At 33.5% G+C, this 23373-nt stretch overlaps 1 protein-coding gene across 16 annotated transcripts in view; it reads left to right on the top strand.

Annotated features, from left to right (window-relative positions):
- The window catches only part of MEF2C (myocyte enhancer factor 2C), a 211104-nt gene that overhangs the window by 101669 nt on the left and 86062 nt on the right, over positions 1-23373 (top strand). For all 16 annotated transcript variants that reach the window (XM_051993351.1, XM_051993423.1, XM_051993334.1 and 13 more), the window contains one exon: positions 15301-15504. In XM_051993351.1, the coding sequence (XP_051849311.1) occupies positions 15301-15504 (204 nt within the window). The remainder of the gene's footprint in view (positions 1-15300; positions 15505-23373) is intronic.

The following is a 23373-nucleotide window of genomic DNA, read 5'->3' as shown; positions in this document are numbered from 1 at the left end:
TATAGTCTTAGTCTTTTACGAGCCTCATTTTTGAAATGTTTTCATATTGCTAGGATCTGCATGACTAAGTTGAATACAACCTTTGAGAACAGAGTCATCTCCAGTTCACGATAAGGAATTAGAATAGGATTTTAATGAGCTTTATTATACAAAGCAAAAAATATAGAACTTCCCAAATCTCTATATTCCCAAATCTTTATTTTTCCAACTATTCTCTGGCAAATGAGTTTGTGATAGAGAGTCATCCTTAGAATTCTAGAGGAAGTGATTACATTTGGAAAAGTCCAGGATTTTGAGGTGATTTTGATGATATATTTTACAAGGCCAATCAATACACAGTTGGAATAAAACTTACAAAAGGGGTCAAAAAAGTTGATGTTGATTTGATTCATACTTTCACACTTCATCCCATATTAAAATAACTAGAAATTTTAAATTTCAGTGTCATGTAATCCTAGAATCCTAGAAATCACAACGATGTAATTTTTTTTTACCTATTATAAGAATCTTTTCTATAACCATTGACATCCTGCACTGAAATAAACCTCAATCTAAGAAATGTTTGAATACTTTAACTTTGATAAATATATATTAACTTCACTGGAAAGAAATTGAGAAGGCAGCTAGGTGGTACAATGGATAGAATGCTGGCCCTGGAGTCAGGAGGATCTAAATTCAAATAGGCCTCAGATACTTACTGCTTTGTGGCACTCGGCAAGTACCCTGATTATCTCAGTTTCCTCAGTTGTAAAGTGAGTTGCAGAAGGATGTGGAAAACCACTGCAAACCAAGAAAACTAAATGCTGAATGCTGAAAATGGCTTGATCATGAGAGATTACAGTGATTTAAATCTTTCTGTGATTGCATTACCATGCCATTAATGAAATTTAAGGCTGTGTTTTCTTTTTTACATGACTATCATATTTTGACTTCATATAAAACTTGTGTTCAGATCTTTCATCATCATCATCATTATTTATAGTTCCTACTATGTGCCAGGCATTGTACAAAGTGCTTTACAAATATTATCACATTTGATTTTTACAATAATCCTGGGAGGTGGGTACTATTATTATTCTCACTTTATAGATGATGAAATTGAGACAGACAGATATTTAATGGCTTGTTCAACATCACAAGCTAGTAAATGTCTGAGGCTGAATTTGAACTCTGGACTTCCTAAATCCAGGCCCAGAACTCTGCACTAAAATCTTGCTACTTTAGGTGTCTCCTAACATTTTTTTCGGGGGGGGAGACAGGTAAGAGAAGGTTGTTAAAGTGAAACTATTATAATCCATCATATTTTTAATCCACAAGCACATTGTAAGAGGGTTTTGAACTACCTGGCACTTTAAAACCCAAACTTATCAAAGAAATTTTTGAAATTCGTAACTTCATTTTCCCCCTTGATTGTGATTGTTTGAGAACAGAATTTTTTTTTCCTGATCTGTCTCTCTTTTTTTGTTGTTTTTGCTGAGGCAATTGGGGTTAAGTGACTTGCCCAGAGTCACACAGCTAGAAGTGGTAAGTGTTAAGAAAAGTAAACTTTTCTAAATTCTAGGATTCATATCAGACTTTGCCCAACATTACCATTATAAGTTTCAGGATGACATGGAATTATTTTTCCTAAGATTTCTATTGATTGTACAACCTCTGTAAAGCAGTTCTTTGTTGATCAGAGTTAAAATTGGTTTGATATCAGAACTGTACATTATTCTAATTTTTGAAAACTGAAATTTTCAAAAGTAATAGATCAAAAACTTTACTTTTAGCAGATTATCTTCTTGAAACATCCAAATCTCAAAAAGGGATCAGTTCTATTTCAATTTCATACTAGAATGAGGAAACCTGAAATCTCAATAAATGACAAAATTTCACCACCTTTAAAATACTAAACTTTAAAATTCTAGTTACCAGATATAGCATTCTATCCCTCTGTAATACTTTCTCTGAGCTTACTCTTATAATCAACATTCATTGGGCAGAGTAAATCACCAAGGGAAACTGATACTATACCCAAAAATGTAAAGGTAACCATAAGGTTGACTATCTTCCCAACCCTAACTTATGAGCACCTATTGGTGATGTTCTCTTTATCATTCATCGGATAGACATGGATCTTTAGCCAAAAATATTTATTCAAATGAAATAGCAAAAAAAAAGTACTGATAAATCGTGTCGAAACTAGGAATCTAATCTCCTCCAAATACAAAAAAGTGGGCATGAACTTAAAGTACAATATAGGGAACATATGTGAACAAGGATATTAACAACTCCAGAAGTGCAGGTCTTCAGTGTCTTTTCTTCTGAAATAAAATTGTCACAAAGTTCTCGGCATTATAATTGATTATAGCACCGGTGAAGGTGAGTTGCTCTGTTGCTTATATGAGCTGGTCTCAAAGGATTTAGGATCTCTGTGAGTTAGCAACTTAGCTTGGGCTTTCCTTATAGAGAATGATGTGTTAGATTGGTCAATCTGTTAATAAGCTAAATAAGACCTCTGGACTGCTGTAGGACTGGTCCTAGCAGATCACTCAGTTGCTATGCAGCTACCATAATGGACCGGGTAGGTTTTTTCGAAGCTAGGGTTTTCTCAGGACAGAGTCTCTGCTGGACAGGTAAATCCACTATATTTGCTTAACTTATTCTTCATTGCCCAACCACAATCTTTTACCACATTTAGCCACTGACCGTTCTAAGTGGTACTGTACTGTCTTCAGCTTAAATCTGACAATGCCCTTTTCAGCTATTTTTCTGTGTTCTTTTAGCTAGGGCAATAACCCATAGCCTCAGATGAGCAGAAGCCTCTACTCTTTAAATACCTCAAAGCCTCTGCTCTAAAATTTAGAACCACCAAGAAGGAAGTAGAAGTCAGCAAGGTATTCTGCCAAAGACTTAAGGTGATCCATCCTAATGTGCCACTTATACTTCACAGAATTCTTGTGGAGTTTTATGCAGATGTTCAACTTGATGTAAAGTTAAAAAATACAATTTATGCCACTGAGGCAAGTTCATTGGTCTTCCTTAGTTTCTGCATATCCTATTGAGCTGTCCAAGCCACAGACCTTTTCTAGGATGTAAAATGTTTATTTTGTATCTGAACCACTTCCCCTTAATATTTAAATGTCTCTGTCTTTTTATTTCTTATGACTTTTTTTTGCTGACGTCTCACTTACATTACATTTATAGTTATTGTACTTTCTCACACACTTTATATTTCAAGGAACCTTCATTTGACCCATCCCTATATCTTCATTTCACTATGACTTAATTTACCTTCATAGGCACCCTGTGCCCTGTGTTCTACCACTTTAATGTTTCACTATCCAATGCCCTGGAATGCTTTGCTTCCCTAACATTTCATGATTCCAACCTATCAATCTTCATTTATAAAGGTTCAATAAAAACAATTCACATAAGCTTCTGTGTACATGATTACAATATATTCCTTCTCATTTTCATCTCTTAGAATCCTAATGGCGCTTCAAGGTTTAGCTAAAGTTCCTACCACTCTGTGAAGCATTCCATGACACCCCTAGTCATGTATTCTTTCTCTACCCTCAAATTACCGTGTGTTTATGCCTCTTTATACATATACCATCACTTTAGTAAAATAAAATTCTTACCATATGAATTTCCCGCTCTTGCTTTGAGGATGAAAGAATCACGGGAATTCACAGTCTAACTGTTGATTTCACCACTACACATTTATGGAACATGAACTTAGATGAGATTTCACTATTTCTTTTTAAAATTCTCCTTTTTAATTATTTAATAATGTTTTATTTCATTCATTTAATCATTTTAATTAATTAGCTTAAGCATTAAATACAAACATACAAAATGTACAAAGACTTGTGTAACTATGAATTTCATTTATATAATTTGCTTTAAAAATGTATATTAAATTTCAAAAGGTAGTAGCAAAATTGCCTCTTTTCTGTTTCCTTCTGACCTTTTTTTTGTTTTCTTAAGCACTCATTGCATTTTGACAATAGTTTTGATCTCTTTTTATTGAATTTCTATCTCATTGCCTCATGTGGAACATGTGTTCCAGATCTTTTTTCCTCTTTCCCCAAGTCCCTATGAATACCCAAGTTTTCTGTAGTTGGCATCTCCTACTTTACTGATTCACTAATCTTCTTAGGCTAATTGATAGAAGCTCCCTCAACCTCTTTGCTTCATTCCTCAAAAACTTCTCTGTAATATCACCTACTCTCTTCTTTTTTTTCTGGTCACAGAAAATAAATATCACGACTCTTTATTCATTCTGGCCTCCTACAGAACTGGCTCCTGCAGTCATTTAGTAAATTTAATAAGATGAAACTTAATAAAGATTTTTTTAAATCTTTTCTGTGTGATATAGTTCAATGGCATATATTGCCAAAGGTAGATTGCGTGTATGTGTATAATATGTAAAACACACAAACACACATATACACATACATATATACATAAACACACACACACATATATACATGTTTTAGTTGACTGCAAACTGAACAAGAGTCAACAATCTAACACAAGAAGAAAAAAGTTAATGAGTTCTTAGACTATATAAAGAGATAAAGAATATCTACACATGGAAAGTATCAGTTCCAATGTGGTCAGAGTGAATCTGCAATGTTACGTACAGCCTTGGGCATGCTATTTTGTAGCACTTTTAGAGAAGGACAAGCAGGATAGTGAGAAGGTTTAAACCATGCCATCTGAAGACTAATTGAAGAAACAGGTTGTCTGGGGGAGAGATTTGACATCAGTAAAGCAGAGCAAGGAGAAATATATCCTCCTCCTCCAAATCCTTAAAGTTATCAGGAATAGGGATCTTATTAGTTCTGCTTAGCTCCAGAGGGTAGAGCTAGAAGTCATTAATGGCAGATGCATAGAGATAGATTTAAACCCAGCGTTAGGGAAAGTTTACAACTTTAGTGTAATAAAACAAAAGTTTAATAGACTGTCTCAGTCAGTAGTGGATTTCTGCTCAGTGGAACAAAAGCTCTTAATCTTTTGGGGTTTTATCAGCCCCATCTGGTGAGAACTGTTTACCACTTCTTAGTTCTGTCTCTAAATATATAAAATTAAATATGTATGTGTGTGTACCCAAGAAAATAAATTATATGAAATACAATTATCAGAATTTTTATTTAAATTCACAGAACTCAGATTAAGATACACATCCTCCCTCCAGTGACTAGAGAGCTTGAAGTAAAAGTTGGCTTTCTACTTGGTGAAGATATTATAGAGGAAAAATTTTATAGATACAGGTAGGACTAAATGGTCCTTTATAATGGTAAGATTTTGTGATTCTACTCAAAAACAGCTTAATCTCATTCTTTATCAGTCACAAATGGCTGTCAAACCAGTATATTCAGCCTTCATCTTCATGAATTCTAGTTTCATTTCACCAATTACCTATTGGACACTTCTTTCCAGATTCAACATCAGAATTCCAAGTTCAATATGTCCATCATCTTCTCTCGATCTCCATCATCTCCTACAACTTTTCTTCCTCCAAACTAATAGAATTCTGTTAAGGATTCTGAGGTTTATCAATTATTGACTCTTCTCTCTTTCATCATGATAAATGCATCCAGTGCCCATATATTGTAGTTAGTTCAACTGTTTCAATTTCTCTCATATTCATCCCTTCTCCAATGACATAACCACTAGCCTCCCCACTGACCTCCTTGTCCCTATTTACTTCCCTGCCCCTCTATTCTTATCATCATGAAGACCTTTAGAGGTTTACCTTCTGATACTTGTCTTCTGGTAGTCTAATTCAAATATTCAGCCCTAGATGGCTCTTAAATTCTCTGGATCACATTCTCAAGCGACCTGATTCTCAGTTCTTTGAGAAGCACAGATCCAAATCTTTTCTCTATTCAATAAACTCCAGTAGAATAAAATATAAATTTCCCAAAAAAGCATCTAAAGTGCTCTATAATCTGGATCTATTCTACCTTTCCAATCATTTCATATTATATATATTCATGAACCTAAAATTCCATTATTTAGCAAACAAGTCCAATTTGTGAATTCCTGTTTCCTAAACTCAACATTCCATCTTCTCTCTCATTTTTTTTCTTACATTTACTTTGGCCTCCCCATGCTTAAAATGTTTCCTTCTCATTTCCATCTGTTAGAATAATTCTCTTGCTTCAAGGGTTAACTGAGATTGCACCTCCTCCATGACGCCTTCCCTGTTTATATCCAGTTTTTAGTGCTTTCTCTTAACTATGTATATGATGAATTACTGCACATTAGAATGTTACCTCCTTGAGAATATAAACAGTGTCCTTAGATCTTTGTATCCGCAGAACCGAGCATAGTTACTTGCATGTGGCATACATTAAATATATGTTGAAAAGAATGAATAGTCTGAACTTTATATTTTTCCCACTGACTAAACTAGTACTCTTCATACAAGTAATATGCAATCCGTATTGTAGAAATGAACTTTAAATTATTTCTAAAAATCCTAGCACATGAAATATAGTGAAGACAGAGGTAGAAAGTACAAGAAATTCTCTTTCAGTAATTAATTCCCAACTTTCTCCAAAAAAAAAATACATTTAATATCTTAACTCTCTCCTTGCCTGAGTCTGACTTAAAAAGTATATGTCACTTTATAAGTCAAAAGTTCTATTAAACAAATAAAAAAGGCAATTAAAATCATCAGTATCTACTAAAATTATGAATATATCTATACTGCTTAAAGAAAATTTTATTTTAAATAACTAATATTTACTTAAAGGTTAAATAAAGAAACTCCTCATTTTAAGCACTGGGATTTTCAATACTATTTATCAGGAAATATACCATTTGGAAATTATCTTTATTTTCTACATTATCATTTTATTTGCTTCTTTATAATTGTGGATGCATTCCAGCAATTACCTAAGGAATGTGGCTTATGCTTTCAACCTCAAAAGTGCATAAGTCTGATTTATATCCAATTTTCCTCTTGAAAAGCCTTATTTTAGGACTTGGTATAGGCATAAACTAAATGCTGAATTTATTACTTAGGAAGATTTAAATTTCATACTCCAAATATTTACTACTGGGTCACCTTTACATCTGAAGCTTTTCAAATTCAAGATATAAGGGAACTTTATGGTGGTCAATATCTGTAGACTAATTTTATTTTTAGTACATATCTAACTTTTTCAAGCTATCAGAATTGAAAAATAAAATTTGTTGAATTATACTACTCACTTATACATTATTGGATTTACTCCTTGTCACTATGCAGGCTTATTGATGTGCACATTGGAAACATTTTTCTTCTTAACTACCTTAAACAGTTTCTTTGCTCACCTAAAGTTGAAAATACTATTTTTGAAACAGAAATATGGACTTCTCCCCATTGCAAACTGTTGTAAAAGTATGAAAAATGTAATCATTATAGTACATTATCATGTTTAAATGTAAAAGCTCTGAATTGCAATCTTTGTCATTGAGTGGCATATTTTAAAAGAAGAGTAATATCCTAGTTCTCTTTAAGAACATTAATGCTTAAAAACAATTTTATCTAGCTATGAACAATGGGGAAAAGCATTATGAAATACATTTGGAGAGATGCTATGAAGAACATGAACATAATACTGAATTAAATTTAGAGCAATTAAGAGCAAAATTTGAAGATTTTTCTTAAATGGTTTAATATATTTGTCACTCAATCTGCAGTTTTAATAAAAAAAAAAACTACATGCATTGCATTTTGTGATAAGTGTTATTAAGTATGCACCATCCTGAAGTCTATTTGGTTAAGTTAAATGTATAGAAGTACCAAAAGGTAAAATACACTCTGGTTTTAAAGTTATTTTAGTACTTAGGTGAACTTTGATGGCCAGAAGCTCTAACGAGCTAAATTTTGAGGTTTCTATTCTACAGAAACCATACAGTATGGAGATAGTCCATCTACAATTTCGTGGTCACCAAGCCTGATTTAAAGTGGTTTTAGATACATTAAAGTATTTTGAGTCAATACAGTCTATATTTTGCATGTGATATGTTGCCTATTTCACTTATTAAAATAATACTGATGTACAGATATTCTCAAGTAAATGCCTCCTCTCTTCCTGAGTGGTTGCTTCTTAATGGCTTAAAGATGAAAACAGTTGAAGAGCATTAGTATTTCAAAGAGCAGCAGATAAACAGAACAGTAAAATCTGGCCTCCAATTAACACTGCCCTCTTCGGTTTTAGTCTTTTTATCTAAAAAATTTTTTTTTCTTCTTCAGATCAACAAGTATTTTTAAACTCACGCTATGTTTCAGGAACTGTATGAAGTGCCAGAGATAAAAAACAGCAAAAACAAACAACAAATAATGAAAACAACAACAAAACAATCCTTATCCTCAAGAAGCTCATAGTCTAATGGGGGAGGCAATTTGCAAGCAACTATGTATGGGCAAGAAATAAATATAAAAGTTAAAGTAAAGATAATGACAGAAAGAAGACATTAGAAGTAAGGATGAATAGAAAGACTCTATGGTAAAATTGTATCTGGGACTTGCATATAAGGAGTGCTTAATAGATGCTTTTAACTGAAGGAAATTGGATAAACCTCTACTCTTAAGACCTTGGTACCAATGACATTTATAATGAATCTATTATTTTTTGCTCATTCTAAGAAGAAAATAAACTCTACTGCATTTAACTTTTTGAAATTAGTAATAATTGAGCTTAAAGATATACAAGATTAGGCCCAGATAAACTGGTTTTTGAAGTAGCTTATGTAATCAGATGTGAAATTATCAAATCTATATTTTGTCATAAGCATCTTGTTAAGAGCTACAAATATAGTGTTACAGAAGGAATGTGTGCTATTAGTATGCAGTACAAAGAAAAATACAGAAAATAGACACATAAAAGACATTTTTGAACTGAGAAACTAGCTGGTAGGAATTAGTAACACAGAAATGTCAGATTCTCTGTGGTATGACCAGCAGGGATTCCAAGGTAGAAAGAGGTTACCTCTAGTATTAGCTTGCATTAGGAATTCTAAAAGATTAAAACACTTTATAAATTACATGTATTAGAACCCTTCTACCACTGCACTAAGTCCAATTCCCATGTAATTGGAGACAAATAGTATTTTGTTAATCTTCCCTTCACTTAAATCAAATATCTTATATGCATATTTAATAAATACAAATCTTTTATTAGTGAAGCTTGTACTTTTATTTACCTTAAAAGGAAAAAAAAGATCTGTCTCTAATTTACTTAAAAAATTATATCATGGGGGAAAAAATCTAAACCCCTGATTATTTATAGCATTTATAACTGATGCTCTTAAATATTTTTCATGCCAGTGCCCACCAAATTTTTAGGATATTATAGATTAGCTCTAAGAAATCACCACTTTTTCCTCCTTTTAGTGTATTCATTGTCCCAAACTGGCAGCCAAATAGGGCTCATTATCTTAATATCTTACAATAGATTTTAAATAGATGTATACTATATCTCTTTGAATTCTCCTTTTTTAAACTCCATTTCAATCCAAATGTTTTCCCTTCACCCTCCCTTCATCTTCTTATAATTACTGAAACTAATTTTTCCTGGAGACACCATATCTCTTTTAGCATTGTCTTTGAGAATGGCTGCTTCATTTCTCAAACTCTTTGACACATAAGGCTAGCAAATTCCTCTTTCATATATTCCCTCTGCTTTTCTTATTCAGCAACTATTTCTTATCTTTTAAAGTTCACTGCATACTACCTAAGTCTTTGGTGTTAAATTATATAATATCACTCCAGGACACACACACACACACACACACACACCTTAATTAATTGTTCACAATGTTTTTCTCTACCCTTGTTCCCTTTGATCATTCCAATTCCCATAACCCCTGTTTCTAATGTGCTTTAGCACATTAGATCATACACCAGATCTCTAGTATATCATACCGTTGGAATTCCTAGTTATAGTTTTGCTTAAAAACATGACAAATCTGGGGCAGTTAGGTGGTAGAATGGATACAGCAATAGCCCTGGAGTCAGGAGGACGTGAATTAAAATCTAGCTTCAAATACTTAACACTTACTAGATATGTGATCCTGAGCAAGTCACTTATCCCCAATTGACTTAAAAAACAGAAACAAAAGATGACAAATCTTAAGCAACAATAAGGTGGAACACTAGAACTGGGAGACTAGCTACATAGCAAAAGTCTATTAGTTCTCAATTTCATGGACCAGTTATCAAGCCTGAGAGATCAAGTAAAGAAAAGAAGAAGCAGGTAAATACTATAAATTCAGGCAAATAAAGGGTAAAGTATAGAAAGATTTGCCAAGTTAGACAAATGGGTAAGGATTGTGGGTTCAAGTAATACAGGGTATTCAACTATGGCAGGGAGGGAGAAAGAGGAAGGGTAGGATTCTCCACAGTAACATAGATTTAGAGCTGGAAGAAACCTTAAAAATGTTATAGTCCAATACTTTCATTTTTCAGATAAAGAAACTGAAAGTCAGTTAAGGCTAATTCTTTCTACTGCCCTCGACTGTCAAAGAATATGAGAAATGGGACAGTTATTCTAAGAGATAATGCTAAAAGAGTTGTGGTGACGTTAGGAAAAAAACAAGAGAGAAAGAGAAAGGAAGAGAATTTTGAACTGGGATCTAATAGAAGATAGTTCCAAAGGATACCATGAAAAGAGAGGGCAAAAAAGGTTATGGACTGGGGAGAAGGAGTTTATTATGAAGTATAGAGGTGATGGTCTTTCTGATAACTCCAGATAACTGACTTTCCCAAAGTCATACAATTAGTAAGTGGAAAAGCCAGTTTTTGAACTCAGGTCCTCTGACGCCAACTCCAGGACTTCTACAATGAGACTGAGCAAGAAACAGATGCAGAGTCTAGGAAATGTAGCTCAGGCTGGTGGAAATAAATAGATTGTATAAGAGAGGGCTTCTTAAACTTTCTCCACATATGACCATTTTCTACCTGAGAAATTTTCACCCAATCCCATCTCAAATCAGAGTGGATATTCTGGCAGCATTCATGCAGGCATAGTGTAAAATATGCATGTTGTATGTGCAGAACCCGTGAAATTGTATGATGAAACATGGACAAGCACTGCTAGAAACACCTTGTAATGTGTTAGATTTTGAATTAATTTTTGGTCATCCATAGCTCTCTTCAACAATGAGATGATTCAAACCAGTTCCACTTGTTCAATGATAAGAGAGTCATCTACACCCAGAGAGAGAACAGTGGAAACCAAGTGTGGACCACAACATAGCACTCTGTTGTTATTTGCTTGCATTTGTTTTCTTTCTTAGTTTTTCTTTTTCTTCCTTCTTGATCTGATTTTTCTTGTTCAGCAAGATAGTTGTATAAATATATATACATATATTGAATTTAACATGTATTTTAACATATTTAACATGTATTGGACTACCTGTCAGCTAGGGGAGTGGGTGGGGGGAAGGAGGGTTAAAATTTGGAACAAAAGGTTTTGCAAGGGTCAATGTTGAAAAAAATTACCCATGCATGGTTTGTAAATAAAAACCTTTAATAAAAAAATTTTTTTGGTCATTGTGTTCAGAAATCCTTTATTGTTGAAAGTTTTTTCAGTTTCCCACATTAAGTTACATGACCCCATATGGACTAATGAACCACAGCTTAAGAAACTTTAGTATTATGCTGCAGTCAACCTAATTTCAGAAAGACCAAGCAAATAGGGGTAAGAAACCCTGATCAAAGTAATGGAGAATAAATTTCCAGGAACAGCAGCAAAGGCTCTGAAAAACAGTAGATAAAAGCAGACTAAACAAAGCATCCAGACATTAATAAATCAAGATCAACAGTTAGTGGAAAGAGTACTAGCTTGGGAGCTGGAAAGTCTAGGTTTGAGATTGAGCTCCAACATTTACTCAACTCTCTCACCTTGGTTTTTTCTCACTATGCCTCAGTTTCATCATCTATAAAGTGGGAATAAAAATACACATACTTCTTAATCATATTTTTGTTATGAAGAAACCATTTAAAGCCCTCTGGGAGTTTTGGAGTATCATTTTCCTTATTATCTAAGTGAAGGTAGTGGCAGCAAAATTTGAGCTTAATAGATCATCAAGGGCTTCAAGAGCTTCTCTATTTCTTCTACCATGATGAAGACTGATTTCAGAGTGACATTGGACTCAAGACTCCAGTTAGAAGTAAATTAATAGTTTCAACAAGTAGGAAGCAAGAAAATACTGATACTTCTCAAAGTCAGTGAAAAGGGGAGCATATCCAGAAATTCAACTTAATTAAATGTAATAAGAATTTGTCCAGTTCAAAACATTGTTTTATGTATGTTTATGAGTGTTTAATACAAGAGATGATATACATAAATAAAAATGAAAAAGTTAAAAGATGACAAGGATAAAAGACATGCAAACAAAAGGTGTTCAGAAAGTTTAAGGAAGAAGATATTATTAGAAGATTGGGTTCTGGGGTAGGGTTGGGAAGGGTGATGATGTGACTAAGAAAGTTTTCCTAAAGGAGGTATCACCTGAATTGAGCATTGAAAGATGTGAAGATTTCAAAGATGAGTTAAGGAAGGACATATGTATTCCAAATACTGAACATTTATTAAACAAATACACAGGCAGGGGAGTATGGGGTGGTCCATGAAGGAGGAAGCAGTTTAATTTAACTGGAAGATAAAGAGAAAGAAGAGAGTAATAGGAAATAAAGCTGAAAAGATAGGTCAGTATGGATATAGAGGGCTTTAAATATCAGCCTACTTTGTTGTTATTGTTGCTTTTAACTTTAAATTATTGTTTCTGAAAAGATAAGCAACACAGGTTATCAGATCTATGCAAAAGAACAGTTATTTTGGCAGATGTAGAAAGGATAAATTAGAAAAAAAGCAATGAAAAAAGGCAAAGTGACACAATTAGGGGGTGACATAGAGCTGAATTGTAAAGGTTAATATAGGAATAAAGAGTGAATAGAGAGATGTGGAAGTAGAATAAGAGAACTTGATATTAATTGAGGAAGAGAAAGGAATAAAGCCCTAAGCTTGAAGTGCAGAAGATCTCTATGTTCAAATCCAACTTTAGACACTTACTACCTATGTGACCATAGGCAAGTCACTAAACCACTTGTGCCTTAGTTTTCCCATTTTTAAAAATGATAGGGTTAAATAGAGGAGAACAGAGTTAGGGAAGGTTTTTTATTTGCTAAGGTGATCAGATAAAAAGTAAAAAGGACATTAGAAATGAAAGAGGGAATGACTAACAGAACAAATGTTTCAGGGAGTCATTAAAACATAAATAAAAAGAATTAGAAGGCAACAAGCAGATCAGAAAACATAAATTTATAGTATATATCATCAGCATAGCACGGTTTAGTGTCTTCCTTCAATCATGCTATAAAATGGGAGCAGAGAAGCAGATAGTATAAGGGAACCAAATTCCAACTTTCAAAAGAACAATAAATGTGAGGGCAAAAGACAATGCATTACTGAGGCAGCTAACCATAAAGTCAAGATTTTCAAAGTGATAAAGTAAAGCAATAATAGAGATGATGGGCTAGAATAATAAGGAGGAATCAAGGCACAGGAGGCAGAGGAAGTCACAAGAAGAGTAAAGAACAGACTTAGAATGAGTAAAGCAAAGATGAGAGTAAAAAAAATGATAAGTTTATTGTATTAGAATAGGTTTTTAGAGTTCTGGATCTGAGTGGAAGGGCAATTATAGGTGATGGCATAGTCTAAAGTCTGACCACTTCAGTTGTGATTGATTAGAGATAGAGTTCTGGATATGAAGAAGTTAATGAACCAGACTGAGGGGTCATGAGGTCAACAAGAGGAAGAATAAAAGCAACCTAGATAATGGAGGAATTGGTATAAAAAGTAAAATTAAGAAAAAATGAAAACAATGGGATATAGGAAATAAAACATGTGAGGTTGTGGTCAGAAAAGGGTTCCTATAAGGCATGAAACTTGACCTAAGCCCTGATGATAGGTGGAATTTGAATAGTCCTAGAGGAAAAGGAAGGGTCTTCCAGAAAAGAGAAAGAATTATGATGATAATGAAGACAGGGCAGAAGAATTTGAACTAGAAATGGCAAATAAAACGGAGTTTGAAGAGTTTAATAAGGTGGGAAGGGTAATGTGATAAAAAGCAAAATTTAGATTACTTTTGGTAACTTTTTTTTTATTAATTGAAGGAAAGAGAAAGTAGGGGTAAGGATCAGTTAGAAAGTTGATCATCATTGAAGTTGAAAGCTTTAGTCATCTTAAAATGAGATTATGGAGATCTGACTGAAGAACTGACAGTACAAATGGAAGAAAAAAAGGTAAATCATAGATATTTTGAAAGAAGAAATAATAGAAATTGCTGAAACATTGAATAAAGGAGTGAGTGATGAAAAAGAGTCAAAGATACTGCCACAGTTATGTATCTGATTAGGCCAGAAGTGCTGAGGAGAACAGAACTGTTGCTTCTTTTTTTTTTTTTAATTTTGTCTAAAGATCTTTCCTAAATCCTGATTTTGTGACTATCAGAAGACATCACTGATGTAGAGCTAAAGAGATCTTAGAGATAATTCAAGACTACTCTATCACTTTCCTGAGAAGAAAAATGAGTCTCAGGAATTTAAATAACTTGCCAAACACATTACTAAGAAGAAAGTGTTTGTGGCAGAATTTGTACCCACAACCTCTAATTCCAAAGTCAGAGTTGTTCCCATTGTACAATGCACAATTAATTATTTCTGAGGTCAGGCTTCAATTTTATCATAGAACTAAATAAATAAGAAATTGAATTTTAACTTTCAAATTAGCTAATTTGATGCTTACCAAAAAAGCCTGAGGGAAAAAAAAAAAAACAATAGTTTCTGCCAGAGTTAGAAATTGAGATTTTTGGAATGCAAGCCTTTTAAAATATGAAACTTTTAGAAAGGAAGGGAAGGCAAAACAAGGGTAGACAAAAGAAGGGAAGAGAGATTAAATGAAATGATATATTTGGGCAAAATATTTGATACTCTGAAATGAAATTTTGTAAATGGATGGTTCCAAAGGTAGGACATTAGATTGTGAAATAACAAAAATTTCCTTGCTTGCCTTCATAAAAACATGTGACTTTCAAATGATGCATTAAGTTATATATATATATATGTTTATGTTTAGGACCCACAGATTTTTTATATTCTTAGCTAAAATACAGTTTGGAATGTGTTTGCTTCCTTTCTGAATATAAAAGTGTTTGGGAGAGTATGGCAGCTATGTCATTGTTTTAAGAAAGAAAAGAATACTTTAAAAAACACATGATTTTTGACAAACTTTTTTCCTCCTTTTTTTTCAGGTGACATTTACGAAGAGGAAATTTGGGTTAATGAAGAAGGCTTATGAGCTGAGTGTTCTATGTGACTGTGAGATTGCGCTAATCATCTTTAACAGCACCAACAAACTGTTTCAGTATGCCAGCACGGACATGGACAAAGTGTTGCTGAAATACACGGAGTACAATGAGCCACACGAGAGCCGAACAAATTCAGACATTGTTGAGGTAAGAATTAAAGCTTTATGAGAGTAAAGCTTTGACAGAACTGTAGGACAACTCACCAAATGTTTATATTGCTTCTGAACTGCAGTACTTAATTCTCTTTTCAGAATGTAGTTATGTCAAGAATAGTGGGGGGGAGAGAGGAGAGTTACTTAAAACTAATGCTGTTATGATTGATCTGTTTATCTCTTTTTTTTTCTTATTCCTATAGTTGGAATGCTAGAGAAAATTATTCATTTTAAATTCTATTATTTGATCCACTTCTGTGAAACCTGAACACACATTCAAGATCTGATAGTTCATGAAGAAATAATTCTAAATGATTGTTGTAGCAAAGAATTTTTTTACAGAAATTAATTCCGATTTAATATATTGCATTAAGAATAATGTGGCAGATTTTCAGCACAAGGATTTTCGTTTTCTGGCATGTTTAGGATTTCTTAGTCCTTTTTTTATAGGATCTTATAATCTAAAAGGAGGATGATATATCATTAATAACTATAATATGCAAGTTAGTATATGATTCAATTCAGAGGGGAGGTTAAAAAAAGAATAGTATGAGAAATTTTAAAAGAGAGGCATACATTGGGGAAAACTTTGTAGAAGAGATGATGATGCCTAAGCTGGCCCTGAAAGTGATATTCATTTTCTGAATGTTTAATGGGAAACAGAAGAGTCTGTTCAAGGTCAGAAGTGAAAAGGAGAGAGGAGCAGATAACATGAGGAAATGTACATGACTGTGAAAGGGTTAAAGCAAATATTACTAAACTTTAAGACACAACAGCAAGTATAACAAAATTTTATTATAACTTGTTTACAGTTGTTCAGCGCACCCTGTGTTTGAGATTCAAAATGGTTTTGAATCACCTACCATTAAATAATCCTAAGAGTTTGCCTTCATGAGCAAAAAATATTAAGGGAAGAAAGTAAAAGACGAGAGTTTTTCTTCTTACCCATCTTCTACTGGATCTTGTTATTTTCCTGTTTTCCTAGAATATTTTGAAAAATTTATTTACAAATATCATTTTGATCAAAGTAAATGTCATTCCTACCATAATTAGTCTCGGTCATTACTAAAGAAATAATAGTATTTGTTCAAATAAAATTAATCAAAACAAACTAAGACATCAAGGTTTACATCAGTGACATAATAGGCCCATGCTAATGAAATTACAAATACTAGAAGTATTAAAGGTTTTTAATAGCTCTCCTTCTCACATTCTTCCTCCCTTCAACAGTTAAAAATGTTTTTTAACTTTATTATTAATAATGGTTATTATTAAAAGTTAGTTTGAAGTTTGCAATGAATGACATGCTTTTAAATATTCTTCATTCCAAGACTAAACAAAAAAAAATTAACTTTAGGGAAGCAAAAATAAATTATGAATAGATCTCATACAATTATGTGCTTAAGAGTTCTTAGGGATCATTCAAGTGGTCACTACAAATATAAAATTTAAAGTTGATACTTAACTGAAAAATGCTTTGTGTTTGAGGAAATTGATATATTTAATGCTTCTCTTAGAAATAGAAAATAGAAATTTTATTTATATGTGTTGTGAGTTCAAATGTATATCTATACATATAGGTATACATGAAATATATGTGTGTAGATAAATAGATAAATAAATAAAAGGATGGATAGATAGGTAGATAGATAGCTGTATAATGTAAATGGATACATTTATGTATAGAGTACTTTTATCGTTGTTGTAGACTTGTAAATTCATTGGTGTCTGAGAGAACTCCCAGTATGGAAATGCCTTCTAATAGTGCATACAGCAATTCTTCTACAACTTAGAAAAATGCCTGGGCAATTGATAGGTTAAGTGACTCACCCAGTGGCAAGCTGCCAACATGTAACAGGTCTCCTGAATTCCAAAGCTGATTCTATCCACATTGTGCCACACTACTCCGATATGTAAATATATAAATTTGTGACTATGTGGAAATCATCAGTTTTTGGTATATTATCCATGCTTATGATATTCTTATTTTTCCTGTCTACATATACAAGTCAAAAGTATAATGTCAATCAATCATCAATATGAATTTATTAAGTACCTACTATGTTCTGTGCAATGAGCTAAGTGTTGTGGTATTAAAAAAAAAAAAAAGGCAAAAGACTATCGCTGTCCATGAGGAGCTTATAATAGGGGAAAGATTAAGCAAACAATGTATAAACAAACTATATAAAGGATAATAGGAAATAGCAGAAAGAAGGCACTAGAATTTAGACAGATTGAGAATGGGTTCCTATAAAAGATGGGATTTTAGCTCAGACTTGAAAAAAGCCAGGGAATACTTATAAGACAAAGTCTTCCATTTTTCAAAATCATAGCTCATTTTTATCTGTAATATTTAATGCTTTGATATTTCATCTTGGTGTGAAGATAGCATTAAGTTCTCAATGGCCATATATTTGGAATTTGACCTTCAACATTTCTTACTAAGCTGGAAAGGCTTAGTGTACAAACCTGAGAATGTCCTTCATCTCCTAAATTCAAAAAAAAATCATCACTAGAAGTTTGACCAAAATGCTTTTGGCCATAGAATTCATGAAAACAAATTAAGACATGAAGGTTTACATCAGTGAGCTAATAGGCCCATGCTAATGAAATTACAAATCCTAGAAGTATTAAAGGTTTTTAAGCTTAGAAATACTAAATAAAATTCAACAACAAAACTTCAGGAAATACAGGAAACTGTTTGGTTCCTTGAAAATTTTTGTAATGAGATTTAATTTTTGTTGTTTGGTCATGTTAGACTCTTCATTACCCGGTTTGGGGTTTTATTGGCAAAGATTCTAGAATGATTTACCATTTCTTTCTCCGACTCATTTTACAAATGAAGAAACTGAGGTAAACAGATTTAACTGACTTGCTCAGGATCACACAGAAAGTAAGCATTTAAAGTCAAATTTGAACTCAGGTCCTCCTAACTCCACTAAACTAGCTGTTTTAACACTGAATTCTTTAAATTTTACCATTCCTCAAAGATTAAATTAAATAGAAGACAATCATTTTGCTTCAAATATAGGGAGATACTTCAGTTTCATGTGTGTTCTATGGTCGATTTAAAGAGTTTAACATGTAAGTGAGGTCTCTTTTTGAGGATACAGTTAATGGACTGTACAATCCTCCTAGACAGCTTAGAAGCACTTAAACACTGCTTATTTTCCATTTCCTTTTACAAATGGAGATTTGGAAGTCTTTAGGATATTAAAGAGGCAGTTATTTTTTCTTCAATGTAACATCATCAAAGTATTTTGAACCCAGAAAAGGTACAATTTTGAAGCTTTTAGGTCACACTTTCAGAATGACGTGGACTAAGCATTGTAAGATATTTATCTGAAAATATGCCAGTCACTTTCATCAATTATTAAAGCAAAATTAACCAAAAAAAAAATTTTAAGAGTTATACTGAGTTAAACACACTTAGCCTTCTCAGCCCAATTAATTTCTGATTTCCCTGACTATTTTCAAGCCTCAGATAAAATTTTTCCTGCTAGAAGTCTTTCCCAATTCTCCCTAATACTGATGTCTTTTCTCTGAGTATTTGTAATTTATCCTCCATATGCCTTGTTTGTCCACAGTTGTTTCCATATTGTTTCTGCCATTAGATTGTAAGCTCTTTGAAGGCAGGGATTTTTTAATATCCTCTGAACTTCATGCATTGCTTGGCACATTATTTGTTCACTCATTCAGATGTGTCCAATGCTTTATGACTCGGTTGACTATACAGCACATCAGAATCTCTGAGAGGTTTTTCTTCCAATGTCATACATTCCAATACAGATCATGGGATTTTCTTGATAAAGTTACTGGAGTGTTTTGCCGTTTCCTTCACAAGTGAGTCAGTTTTTGTCAGATGTCTCCAACATGACATGTCCATTTTGGGTAGTCTAGTGTGTCATAACTGATAGTTTCAGTGAGCTGCACAATCCTCTCCACCACAACAAGGCAGTGATCCAGGAGGGCAGAGAATAAGCATATAAAGTATATAAATGTTTGTTGACTTCATTAAACTCCAACATGACAAAGGTTTACTTTATCCAGTCTTTAAAAGTAGCTAGACAGGAGAATATGGAGATCATTCAGGAAAGGAGAGGGAAAGGGATGGAGGTGGGAGAATCAGTCACATTGGCTGAATTTGTGCACTTGAATAGAAATTGATGATATTGTATAGAAGATATAGAGAGTCTTGCTTATGGGGAAGGAGAGCCCTGAGAAATCAGTTTTCATGTAGATTTAACAAAACCTTGAAATTTCAGTAATCTTGATGCTACTAAGTAAAATTCTAAATTGTGTTTATTTGCAATAAAAGAATTATAACTGAATGGAGTTAAATAGCAGAAGAGTTCTAGCATGAAGGGTCATTTGTTATGCCTCTTCCCATTTGGATTATTACCTTTACTCCCAACCCCCCAAATTAGTTTATTCACAAGGAAAAAGAGAAAAACCACACGGTTTCAAACATTCAGACTGAAATATAAGATTCCTGGGCCATGTTACAGACAGTGTTGCAGGGTCAGAGGAAATTGTGCAGTGCGTGGGTGTTGAAAAAGATTCTTCTCTTAACAAAAAAGCTCTGCGTAATTATCATGTCTTTGCTTGATAATTAGCACTACTGTTACAATGGCACAAAGACTCACAAAAGCTTAACGAGAAGACTGCAATCGGGTTTTTTTGTTTTTTTTTTCCCTCCATTCTGAATGCAGTTTGAATATATGTTTAGATACAATATATAAATGTGTTGGATTTAGTAAATGTGCTAAATTTTTAATCCATTGGTTTAAAAAACAAAAACAGTTGTTGTATTTAAAGCATTTCCTTTGAAGGAAGTCCATTTCATTTAACTTTACTGACATTAAGAGAGAATATTTACCTTTGTGTATAAGGCTATTAAAATGCTATAAGAATTCTGAAGATATTAATGGGCCATGCCTTTCCCCTCTCCATTGTGCTCAACGGTCCAAATTTACTTAACCACCCCCCACCTTACATACAGAAAATGGTTTCCTTTACATAGAGCACCATTCGGAACATTCTTCAGTATTGTGAAGAATACTGCTCATTCCTTTGGTATACATTATTGAATGCCAACTGTGTACATAGCTTATAATGCATACAGTAACGGAAACAAAAGAAGCAGATGTAGAGAAATTTACAACCCATTTATGGAGACAAAACACAACCTAGGTTAGACAAAATTAATGATACCAGAGTGGTACAGCTATAGAAACGAATGCTAAAAAATCCAAGTAAATTCAAAAAACATCCTTTGTTTCTATGGTCCTGGGGAGAGAATCCTTTCTATGATTCAAGAGCTATAAATGTCTATGTGGTTTTATAAGCTCACTCTAGTAGACTCAGCGGGCAGCTGGATGGCACAGTGAATAGAGAGCTGGACCTGGAGTCAGTAAGATCTGATTTCAAATCCAGCCTTATATGCTTATTAACTGTGTGACCCTGGACAAGTCATCAGATGTTTGATGGCCTCAGTTTCCTCATCTGTAAAATGGAAATAATAATAGCACCTCCCTCAGAGTTGTAATAAAGTTCAAATTACATAATAATTATAAAGGGCTTTAGCATTTAGTGCTCATCTATAAAATGGGAATAATAATAGTACCTTCCTCAGGGTTGTAATAAGGTTCAAATTATATAATGATTATAAAGTGTTTTAGCATTTGATGCCTGGCATTGAGGAAATGCTATATTTTGTTAACTCTTGTTATTATTCATTATAAATAATAGTGGTCCAAAAGGCTTCAAAATAGTAAATTGCTTTTCTGCTGCTTAGGAGATGATACATTTATATTTTAAAAAGCAGAACAAAATAGTGGCTTTCTAAGGATATGATTGCCCTATTTAACATATCCTTTACCCAACCATCAGCTTAAGCTTAAAAATGTTCATTTCTAACCATGCAGTTTAGTGGTGCAATAGATAGTGTATTGGACTTAGAGTTAAAGAGAATCATCATCCTGAGTTCAAACACTGATCTTTTGACAAGTACTCTCTGTGTGACCCTGTTTACCTCAGTTTATTCATCAGTAAAAAGAGCTAGAGAAGGAAATGACAAACCTTTTTTAGCATCTTAGCCAAGAAAATGTCAAAATGGGATCATGAAGAGCTGGAGGTACCTGAACAACAATAATAAAAACATGTCATTCCCTTGCTCACAGACCTTCAGTGACTCTGTGGAACAGAGAAGTTTTTTGGATTTAAAAAAAAAAAACAACTCATCACCCTTGCCTCACCAAAATCTATTTCCATCTTCTCTTTACAGATTGTTCTTATTTGTGCAGTCTCCTTGCCAGTAAGGAGCACTGATCCCCAATCTTAACCAGACTCTCCTGACCATTCATAAAAGCTATCATCCTCCATCCCTGAAATGTATTCTTTCCCTGCTTCTCTCTCTACCATATTCATGTCTTCCATCATTGCCCAGTCTCAGGTGCCACCAATTTTCTGAAGTCTTCTATAACCCCAAAGCTAAATATAATTTAGGAACTTCAGTCTGTTTCTCTCCTTTTGCCTTTATTTCCTATCCGGGTATACCAGAAATCTTAGTGCAACCTTAAGCTTAAGTACCTTAAATTTGAACTGAGACTTTTGGGACACACTATACAATCTTTTATTTGTATACATAGTGGAATCCTCTTATATTGCAAGCTTTTTGAAAATAGGGCTCAAGAGTAGGGATTTTCATCTTGGTACGATGACTTGTACATATTAAAGGATCATAGACTTAGAATTGGAAGAGGTTATCTAATCCAACCCCTCCCCCCCTTTTTTTTTAAACCAATAACAGAATTAATCCTCCAGGTCACACAGATATTAAATGGCAGAGTCAAGATTTATATCCAGGTCCTTTTTCTTAAAACCAAAGCCCTTTCCACCAATACCACAATTCATGTCAGTAGACTAGGATAGGGAATAGATCTGATATTTCATTGTTATTGGGAACTCCAATGTACCTTCTTTCTAACTCATTTTAGCTATCTGGCTTGGAACTCTATGAAGTTTAGGGACTTGCCCGGAGATCTGTAGCCAGTATTTGACCAAGGCAATGTTTGAATCCTGGTATTCCCAGATTCAAGGCTCTCTATCCAGGCATCAAAAAATTTGATTTCTGCCTTCAAGAAGTTTATAATCTGATGAAGATAACATGCAAACAATTATGTATATTCAAAATATATATCAAGAAAACATAATCTTAGGAGTGTCCTAGGTGTGACTCTACTTGGAAGGGGTAGAGCCTCAAAGGAGACTAGAAAAGGCAAAAGTAACGCCATTGCAAAAATGAAGAACAGCAGATTAAAAGGCAATGAGTTGAGAGGAATGGCTCGTCAAAACCAGTGTCAAAACAGAGGATTTAGAGGTGGAAAGGGGCGAGGTTGCAAAGGGATTTAAATGTCAAAAGATATGATTCTACACCATCTGTTCTAGAGGTAATAGGGACTCAGTGGAGTTAATTGGCTAGGGTAATGACATGATCAAACATATACCCTAAGAAAATCACCTTATTCTCGAATAGTGTATAAGTTTGAAGTGGGAGAGGCTTGAAACATGGAGATTAGTCAGAAGACTAATTGCAATAGTCCTGTTAAGAGAGGTCAGAATTGTATTGGTGGTTGTGAATGGAAAGAAAGGGACATATACAAGATATTGGTATGGCAAAAATATCTATAATGTTAATGTAAGTGAGAAGTCAAGGATGGCATCAAGATGTGAGAGTCTGGGTACCTAGGAAAATGGTGATGTCTTAGACAGTAATAGAAAACTTGGAAAGAGAATGAATTATGATTTGTACATGATGACTTTGAGATGCCTTCAAGACATCTATATTAAGATGTCCCCAAAA

The sequence above is a fragment of the Antechinus flavipes genome, chromosome 1 (genome assembly GCF_016432865.1).
Source record: "Antechinus flavipes isolate AdamAnt ecotype Samford, QLD, Australia chromosome 1, AdamAnt_v2, whole genome shotgun sequence".
NCBI classification, from domain to species: Eukaryota; Metazoa; Chordata; class Mammalia; order Dasyuromorphia; family Dasyuridae; genus Antechinus; species Antechinus flavipes.
The sequence above is the reverse complement of the archived record's forward strand: the minus strand, read 5'-3'. Positions and strand labels throughout refer to the sequence as shown.